The following is a 9,614-nucleotide window of genomic DNA, read 5'->3' as shown; positions in this document are numbered from 1 at the left end:
GTGAATATAGTCTCCCTCCGATTTCATCAGGTAGGTGACAATGATATAGTATGATGCGGTTTGTTGTAAGATTCCATGATATGGGTTGCTATATTTCAACAGGTTATAATGAAAATTATGTCAGTGTATGATGTTTTAAAATCTTGATCCATGTGCCCCTTTTTAACTTTGAACACCTGCTCCTCTTAACGTTCAATGACTCCCTTTACACTTAGCGTTTTGGGTGATTGGATTGCAATTGGATAGTGCTTGACAACATGAAAGTACAGGTGTAAATGCAAATGATCCGATCGGCCAAACCACCTCCGGAGGTGGTCAGGGACGCATTGTTACCACGTTGAACACAAATGTAAATGCAACTGCATTGTCAATTCACATACAAAAACTACATGGGCAGAAAAATGTCATCTTGTGCAACTGTTCCAAACCAGCGAGGTAGCAGCCATTAGCCAGTTAGCGAGCTAAGCTACTAGCAAGAAAGCAGCAAGAAAGCTATTGATATTCAACACACTCGTGAATGGAGTCAAGATGAGACCAAGAGTTGGCTTCTTCCCACTTTGAAAGGCAAGCAAAAGTCCATACAATAGCTTCACAGATGACTATCATCTTTTTTCTTTTTTCTTTTGTTTGAGCTGGACAGAGCAATCAGATCTCAATGTGGACACTGGAGACACGTATTAATACCAGGTGTGAATGTAATCAGGTTAGATAAGGTGTAAAGGGGGCCTATGTGAAGGACCCAGGCCAGATTTTCTGCAAAAATCCAAAGGATGTTACATTTTTTGTGTACTCTCGAGTTCCTTGCCTCTCCTTCTTGCTAGTAGCTTAGCTCGCTAACTGGCTAATGGCTGCTACCTTGGTTTTGAACAGTCACAAGTGAGTACATATTTCCACCCACCTAGTTGTTGTATGTGGATTGACAACACAATTGCATCTACACTTGTGTTCAATATGGTCACAATGCGACCCTGACCACCTCCAGAGGTGGTTTGGCCGATCGGATCACAATCCGTCCTCAATGCGTCCTGGGTGCATTTACACCTGTACTTTCATGTGGTCAAGCACTATCTGATTGCAATCCAATCACCCAAAACACATTTTAATCAAGGTGTAAAGGGGGCCTTTTGTTCCTCAGTCTGTCAAACTGTTAAATCAGGGTTCACTTTCTAAGTAGACCTCAGTGTTCCCATGTGGACTAAACACTGAATGTTAAAGGGAGTGACTGAATTGATGCACTGCAGCCACTTATTCGTAAGGTCTGATGTAACATATGTCGCTGTATTTGTTTTGTTTGGTTAAATGTTGTGTTTTGTTATTTATGTGAAACAGTGTATGTCTTGGGATGCAAGATAAATTTCACAAGAATATTCTGATAATAAAGAGAAATCTAAATTAAATGTATTACTAGTATTATTTTAAGTAGCATAAAATGGTAAAATATTCAAGCAGAGTTTCCTCTGGCATGTCAAGTTCATAATTTCAGTTTTCCGTTTTGCTGCTTAAATGCAAAACACAATATTTTCTGTAGTGACAACACTGTGTGCAATAAAGCCTTTACTGACCTAATCATTGATTGTGATTGTTAAAGAAACATGTTATTGAACAATAATTAACAGTAGTTGTTGCCTCACTGGGCAGATGGGTGTATCATTACACACAGCCAGAAATGTCAGTGTTATTACCCACAAAGATGAAACTCTGGGTGACCTTGGCTTAACCTCAGATCTTTTCAAATCCTAGAAACGATCCTGATCCAATATTTGTTTTTGTTGACTTTTTCCTTCGTATTACAGCTAGACTTCCTACTGAGCTACAGTAACAGTTCACTAAAATACAGTAACATCAGTCAAGCTGTTTGAATCTGTTCAGCAAGAGACAGTGTAAGGTTTGCTGTTGTATGTAGACAGGAGTCAGAAAGCCTCTCTTCATCTCATTCTTTAGTGTGGACTAAATATTGTTTTTTATGTATCTCTACATACCAGGGGCCTATTGTCTCATAATGTGTCCATGCAACAAGACGACACTGAAAACAGCACAACAGGAGAAGTACAACATTTAAAAACATATCAAATAACTTCAACACTCTGCAGAGAGCCACAGACTGCAACAGAATGAGGTTAAACAACATGACAGATATGAAACTATCACCTCTAAACTTCCCTAAAATATGAATATAGCAGTGATTACAGTGTTGAAACTTTACAAATATACTAAAGATCCCACTCTGTCACCTCTTGTTAATCAATACAGATACATAAAGGATTTGTCAAACATCTAGACCAGTAAAATTGGACAAAGAAACAATCTGAGGGATGATATTTGAAATATATTTGGTTGGTGGCCTGTCTGCACGTTTCTGCACTTTTTGAAGAATCATTTCTTTAAGGCAGATAAACAAACTGTTACACAACCACCCAAATTTTATCAACAGTGAGCAATTTCCTGTTTTTCCTTTAAAAAGATTGTGAGACATCACTTCCCATCAACACAACACCCAAAACATCAAATACCTTTAGTCTGCATACCAATGTCTTTTGATATAACTAACTGTTGTCACTTTTTAACCGATTTTAACAGTGTAGACTCTGATCTTTCTGATGGCTCCACGTTTAATCATTAACTTACTGAACTAAACCTCAAGTCCAGTGGAGATCCCAAAGTTTCCTCATTTAAACAGTGGTGGGAAATAAGTACTGTACTTAAGTACAATTTTGAGGCACTTGTACATTTATTTTACAGATTTAATTACTAATTACGGATGAAAATTTTACATAAAATATCATAATGATAAGCTAATAAATTACATAACATTGTTAAAGATTAAACCAGTTGTTCCCAAACTTTTTTGCTTGTGGCCCTTTACAAAACTCAGTGTGTATTTGTGTCTCTTTGTAATGTCTCAGATGTCTGTGGGATATTTGTTATTTATTTGAAACCACGTGAAGGGAAATATCTCAGTTTGAGGCCCAAAGAGGTAAAACTCTTCAATATTTCACAAAAAACACAAAGATTAAAGAAAAATTCTTAAAAAATTAATCCAAATTACTGTAGCACAACTGTTTTTTCTTCTTTCCTACCTAATATATCATCTCAAGACCTCTGAGATTTATCTTATGACCCTCACAAAGTAGTTTAAACTAGATCCACCTCAAGCAGCTACAATAATTAAATGCTGATTATGCATCAACTCATCAGTATTAATAATGTACTTTGCTTTTTTTTTTTTTTTTAATATATCAGTCACAGCCCAATTTTTGACAAAATAAGTATTTTCACTTTAGAGATCTGAGTACTTTTTCCACCAATGAATTTAAATGTGTATAAAGTGATGCACATGACATTGTTAATATATCTGATAAAAAGGTGCAGCCATAAACATGTGGCATATTGGACTGGAACATTTCAGTTAGTGTTGCATCATATTATTGTTTGTAGCAAACTGATCTAGAATAAACTGTTAAATGTCAGAAGATGTGTAAAAAAACTTTAAATCAACATAAAAGAAAAACTTGAAGAGACAGGTTCAGTCATTTAGTGCAAAAATGCATTTAAAAGTTGATGTGCAGCTTATATGAGTCTTCATCAGTCTGAGTTAGTCATATAAAGTGGATATCTGACACATTTACAGTCTTTTTAGTATCAAATTCCCTCTTTGTGTTTCCTCGGACAGTGTTTCCCTGTTGAGCTGCAGGTGGAAGTATAGTAACAAAAAGAGGGACTTTGGCACTAAAAAGACTGTAATGTTGAAAGATATCTACTTGATTTGACTCATTTGGACGCTGAAGCTTCACATTAGCTTCAGATAAACTTTTAAATACATTTTTTGCACAGAAGGAGGACTGTGGATTTTGTCCTCCATCACTTCCATTGTAAGTGCATTATGAAGGGATCTTCTAATGGTCAGTATGAACAGGAGGAATGATTATGTCTCAATGTTTCCTCTCGTCTCTCTGTGCGTTGATAAAGTGGAGTTCCAGTTTTGTAATTCTCTGCAGTGAACTGCCGTCTGTTCGCATCGCCCCGCCCCTAGAAGTAATTTCTGCATCAGTATAAATATTATGCTCAACATGAAATTATTCACAACAAAGCAGAAGTTGGATAATAGCTGTTGATTTTATGCCAGCGAACCCAAAAGCTGCTTCAGACTAATATTTAGAGAAATAAGTGCAGGAAACAGCAGGATAATGAGGTGAGTAGCTGCTTCTGCAGTGCAAACAATATATTAAAAGTCTTATTTTAGAGCATCAGAGCCTAAAATATTAACATTATTAAGTTAATGACGACGTTTTTATTATCAATCAGTGCTGCTGAGTTCTCCCTTTCTTTTGTTACTCTTTCCATTTTCTCTGTTCCTTCTTTTGCCTTTAGATTGCTCCCTTTTATTATATTTTATGTTTATTTATATATCTATGTTTATTTTATTTTCTATCTACCTTTCAACAAAGACCATGGTCAAGATTTAAAAAAATACTGAGGTCATGTGTCCCCCGGTGCAGCTCCACCACACCCAAAGACAGTTTTGACAAGTCACTAAGGGGCGAATTCTAAAAAGAATTACGCGGCTTTTGCTCCCGCTAAATCTGCGCAAATGAGACAAAAAGAGCGTGTAATTCAAAAAGCACCCGCAAAGGGTGAAATGCACCGCAAATAGCGGTTTGCTTTGTCACTGCGTCTGGTGCGCCTGTACCATTTACATGTATGTAAATTGGGTAATATTCATACATTCGGCGAAAAATTGGCCTCTTTCTATGCAAATAAGCCTCGTTGTAAAAACTGCGTAATTCACAAAGACCAGCGCTAATTGCCTCACTTAGTTAAAGTGGAGTTATTAGTGTCATTAGATGGTAGTTGGTATTAACTACGCTCTCCCTCTCCCCCCCCCCCCCCCCCCCTCTCTCTCTCTCTCTCTCTCTCTCTCTCTCTCCCTCTCTCTTCAAATCTTCAAGCTTTGACGCTTGAACTAATATTGAATGATATCAACGGCGAAATCTTCAAACATACAGAGCTTTAAGTTACCGCTGCTGTACCGCGTGCGTAAATGCGCACATCCTCTTTCTCAGTTTGGAGACGCACTCATCGTTTCAGCTGCGGTGTGATGCTGCAGCCAGCTGTGGGCAACAGACAGAACATCAGTACTGATGTTACATCTTAGTCCCGGATACATTCAGTGAAATCTGAACGACATTATTGTAAGATTCAGAGTCACATTAATAGCTGTACTTTGATATTTCAGTGGATTATGTTATAGATACGAAATATGAGAGATGTAAAAGGAGCAAAATACATGAAATTTGGTTTGTGATTGTGGAGAGCTCTGTGTGTGCGCACCTCTGCTAATTCAAGATGCGCAATTTCGGGCCTTTGGGCGCTGTGCAGTTTTCATTATGGAAACAGCTCCGCTCACTCAATCAGACGCAAATTGCACTCAGCCGCAAAACTTTATGGGTGTGTTTGCGACGTCATATAATTAGTATCAACCAATCTTTATTGAATTCTCCCGTACGTCTCTAAAGTGTTCTTCTCTCTCTCTCTCTCGCTCTCTCTCTCTCTCTTCACCCAGACTATTGTATAAATATGTGTGTGTGTGTGTGTGTGTATGTGTGTGTGTGTGTGTGTGTGTGTGTGTGTGCATATAATGAAAGTTTGTAAACCCTTAAGAATTTTCTCTGTTTCTGCATAAATATGACCTAATGTGATCAGATTTTTTTTTACCTAAAGGGAACCCAATTAAACAAATGAGACAAAAACATTAAACTGATTCATTTATTTATTGAGTAAAATTATCCAATCTTAGATATTTGTGCGAGGCAAAAATATGTGAACCATTTCTTTCAGTAACTGGTGTGACCCCCTTTTGCAGCAATAACTTCAACCAAATGTTTCCGGTAACTTTTTATCAGCCCTGCACATCGGCTGTGAGGAATTTTATCCCATTCCTCCTTACAGAACAGTCCCAACTCAGGGATGTTGGTGGGCGTCTTTGCATGAACTGCCAAATCATTAAATTTCACCTACTTTAAACACTCTTTGGAGGAGCGACTTGTGTGTTTAGGCTCGTTGTCTTACTGCATGACCCATTTTCTGTTGAGCTTCAGTTCACAGACAGATACCTTGACGTTTTTCCTGTAGAATTTGCTGGTACGACTCAGAACTCATAGCTCCATCAATGATTGTAAGCCGTCCTGGTCCAGAGGCAGCAAAGCAGCCCAAACCATGATATTATCACCACCATGTTTCAGAGATAGGTTAAGGTTCTTATGCTGGTATGCAGTGTTTGCTCATCGTCAAACATTGTTCTAATCACCTTCTGGCTTATCCATGTGGTCTTGAGTGAACCGCAGACGGCAGAAATGTTCTTTTTGGAGAGCATTCGGTTTCTCCTTGCAACTCTGCCATGTACACCATTGATGTTCAATGTTCTCCTGATGGTGGACTCATGAACATTGACTGTAGCCACTGCAAGAGAGGCCTTTAGTTTCCTAGATGTTACCTTTGGGTCCCTTGTGGCCTCCCAGACTATTACACACCTTGCTCTTGGTGTGATTTTTGTCGTTTGACCGCTCCTGAGGAGGGTAACAATAGTGTTGGATGTCTTCCATTTGTACACAATTTGTCTGACAGTCGACTGGTGGAGTCCAAACTCTTTAGAAAGGGTGAAAAAGTGTAAAATTTTGTCTTATTTGTTCAATTGATGTCTCTTTATCTAGTTTTAGGACTTGCATGGAAATCTGATCACGTTTTAGGTCATATTTATGCGGAAACAGAGAATATTCTAAAGGGTTCACAAACTTTCAAGCCACACTATATATATATATATATATATATATATATATATATATATATATATGTGTGTGTGTGTGTGTGTGTGTGTGTGTGTGTGTGTGTAGTGTGTACATATATATGTATATATGTGCTTCAACAGAAACAAATAAAGGAGAAACAATATGAAAATCAGCTTAGTGATTAGTAATGACTGGCAACTTATCCAAATGATATTAACGAAAGCTGTAACTATGGTAATGGAGATGACATTAATATAACCAAAGTAGAATAAGTATCAAATAAACATTTAAATAATTACATCCACCAAAACCCAACTACAGTGACCTAAAATCTCAGTTTCAGTACTACTTTCTCTCACCAAACTAAATCTTAACAGGGTAATCTCACTTAGGAAACCAACAGTGACACCTGGTGGCCTTTAGCTGGACATGGCAGCTGATCACAGAGGACTCAGCACTTAAAGATACAATGTGTAAGATTTGGCCAGAATGTTACTTTAAAACAGTAAAAAAAAATAACTAAAATTATCAACAGAATGTGATGAACACTTTTGACACTAAGACCTATATTGAAGACCTATATGTATTGTGTTGCAGAGATATCTACTGAAGTTAGCATGCTAACCAGCCCGTACTGTTTCGTAATACCACTTTGTACCTCAGGGGCGATAGTGTGTCACTGTAGCTTCCAGTCTGCTCTCAGTTTAACATGAGAGGAAGAGGAGGTAGCGCTGCCCAGAGCAACCAGCAGAGCAACTGGTGGAGCCAGGCTGAATGCTGCTGAATATTCACTGTAGGACCATGGCAGATAAAGAATCCAAAGAATAATAAGCAGAAAACTACTTACAGTAGGTCAAAAGTGCACACTGCATCTTGGATGGTGCATTAGTGTAAATTATCACAGATCAACCTATTCTTAACTGTTTAGCCTTTCTGACAACATGAGATGAACACTGGTTACTCAAACATATCAAGCTTCAGAGCACATTATATTGATATCTGTCTTAATATTTGTTATTTTTATTTTCCATCAGTGCTGCTCAGAGTCAGTCAACGCTGAAGGCCAAACTGAAGGCTCTGCAGTGTCATTTCACCTGGGACATTGAGCCCAACAGCAAACTTTTCCGTATCAAGGACAAGCTGGAGGACATCGGCACTGACGAGGGAAACACCTGGCTGGGTCACATTTACAACCTGCAGGGGTACATTCACTACCAGCTGAGCATTCAGTACCAGCAGAGCTCCACTGAAGACGCCCGACGTTTCTTCAGCAAGGCCACAGAGGCCTTCCGCCGGTCGAGAAACACTGTCTCAGATGAAGGTCCCTGGTTGTTGGTGAATTACGGGAACCTGGCTTGGCTGCACCACCACCTGGGAGAGGAAGAAGAGAGTCAGACTTACTTGTCAAAGGTCAACGCCCTGCTGAAAGAATACCCATCTCCATCCCAGGACGAGCTCCATCCAGAGATCTACGCTGAAAAAGCCTGGACTCTGATGAAGTTCGATAAAGACCAATACCCTCTGGCTGCAGATTACTTCCAGAGAGCCATCAGGATGCAGCCAGACATGGTGGAGTGGAACTCCAGTCATGTCATAGCATTAGTGAAGGCTTATAAGTACAGCAACTCTCTGGAGGAAGAAATTTTGGAGAAAATGAAAATGGCCACAGAACAGGATCCAGAGAACTTGTACCTTGCCGGTCACTACCTCGAGCAGCGTGCTATGAAAGAAGAAAGAATTGAAGATGAGGCACATGAGTTAGCCAGAGAGGTTTTGAGAAATCCTGTCAGCAGCTACAGTGGTCTGAAAGAGTTATTATGGATTTACAGAAAATATGTGTCTGTTGATGAGGCTATTGATTTGGCAGAGGAGGCTCTGGAAAAACATCCAGATAAACGTTTCCTGAAGTGGTGTGCTGCACTCTGCTACGAATGGAGGATCCTTCTCGATAGGGACAGTCGTGTAAAGCAAAGTACAATAGACAGAGCAATCAGTCTCCATAGGGAAGTGATTTCTCTTTACCCTCAACAATCAACATCACTTCTGAAGAAAATAGCCCTCGCAAATATATATGCAAAGTCAAATTATGGCCTGGCTGAAGCTGAGAAGATTTACCAGGAACTGCTAGTAAGCAATCTGGAACCTGCAGAGAAACAGATGCTTTACCACTACTACGCAAAATACTTACAGGTTCATCGACGAGATTACAACAGGTCAGAAGAATATTACATGAAGGCTGCAAAGATACCGCAAAAATCCTTCTTTCGAGCGAACAGCATCAAAGTTCTGATGAGGATTAAAGAAACAAACAGGAGCCGAAGGCCTAGAGAATTAGAGGAGTCCCTGGCCAACCTGGAGGTCTAGAAAATCCTAAATCCATTCTACTCCATTACCTAAAAAATCTGTAAATATTCTTCATTCTGATTTAGGAAAACATGAAAACAGAAATAAACACCACTAAAAATATTTTTTCATTTTTACACGGTAGCAGAACTAATAGAGGACAAAGGCTGCTGGAAAGAAGAAAAAACACATTAAACTATCTGAAAAATATAAATTTGCACTGGAAAATGGTCAGCAGTAATAATGTATATCGGATTATATTACTGATGCTGATCAGATGTTGTATTTTAACACCTGGACTTATATAAAACTTTGATGCTTACTATATTCCTGGTTTGTTGATATTTTTTTCCCAGCACTGTATTTGAAATTTATATAAGAAAAAATGTGTTCTTTATTAAATTTGCTTTGCTGTACGTTTTGTAATAGTAAGAAGTTAAACCATCTAATAGGAAATGTGATGATTCATTTGATGTATAACCTGAATAT

At 38.6% G+C, this 9,614-nt stretch overlaps 1 protein-coding gene across 1 annotated transcript; it reads left to right on the top strand.

The window, feature by feature from the left end:
• Nucleotides 1-4,100: 4,100 nt before the first annotated feature.
• Nucleotides 4,101-9,155, top strand: LOC121900903 (interferon-induced protein with tetratricopeptide repeats 5-like). Its single transcript, XM_042417488.1, has 2 exons — nt 4,101-4,189; nt 7,817-9,155. The coding sequence occupies exons 1-2, from the start codon at nt 4,185-4,187 to the stop codon at nt 9,144-9,146; spliced, it is 1,335 nt and encodes a 444-aa protein (XP_042273422.1). The 5' UTR covers nt 4,101-4,184; the 3' UTR covers nt 9,147-9,155.
• The last annotated feature ends 459 nt before the right edge of the window (nt 9,156-9,614 follow it).

Source organism: Thunnus maccoyii, chromosome 7, assembly GCF_910596095.1.
Source record: "Thunnus maccoyii chromosome 7, fThuMac1.1, whole genome shotgun sequence".
NCBI classification, from domain to species: Eukaryota; Metazoa; Chordata; class Actinopteri; order Scombriformes; family Scombridae; genus Thunnus; species Thunnus maccoyii.
Note: the sequence above shows the minus strand (reverse complement) of the source record. Positions and strands in the feature narration are given on the sequence as shown.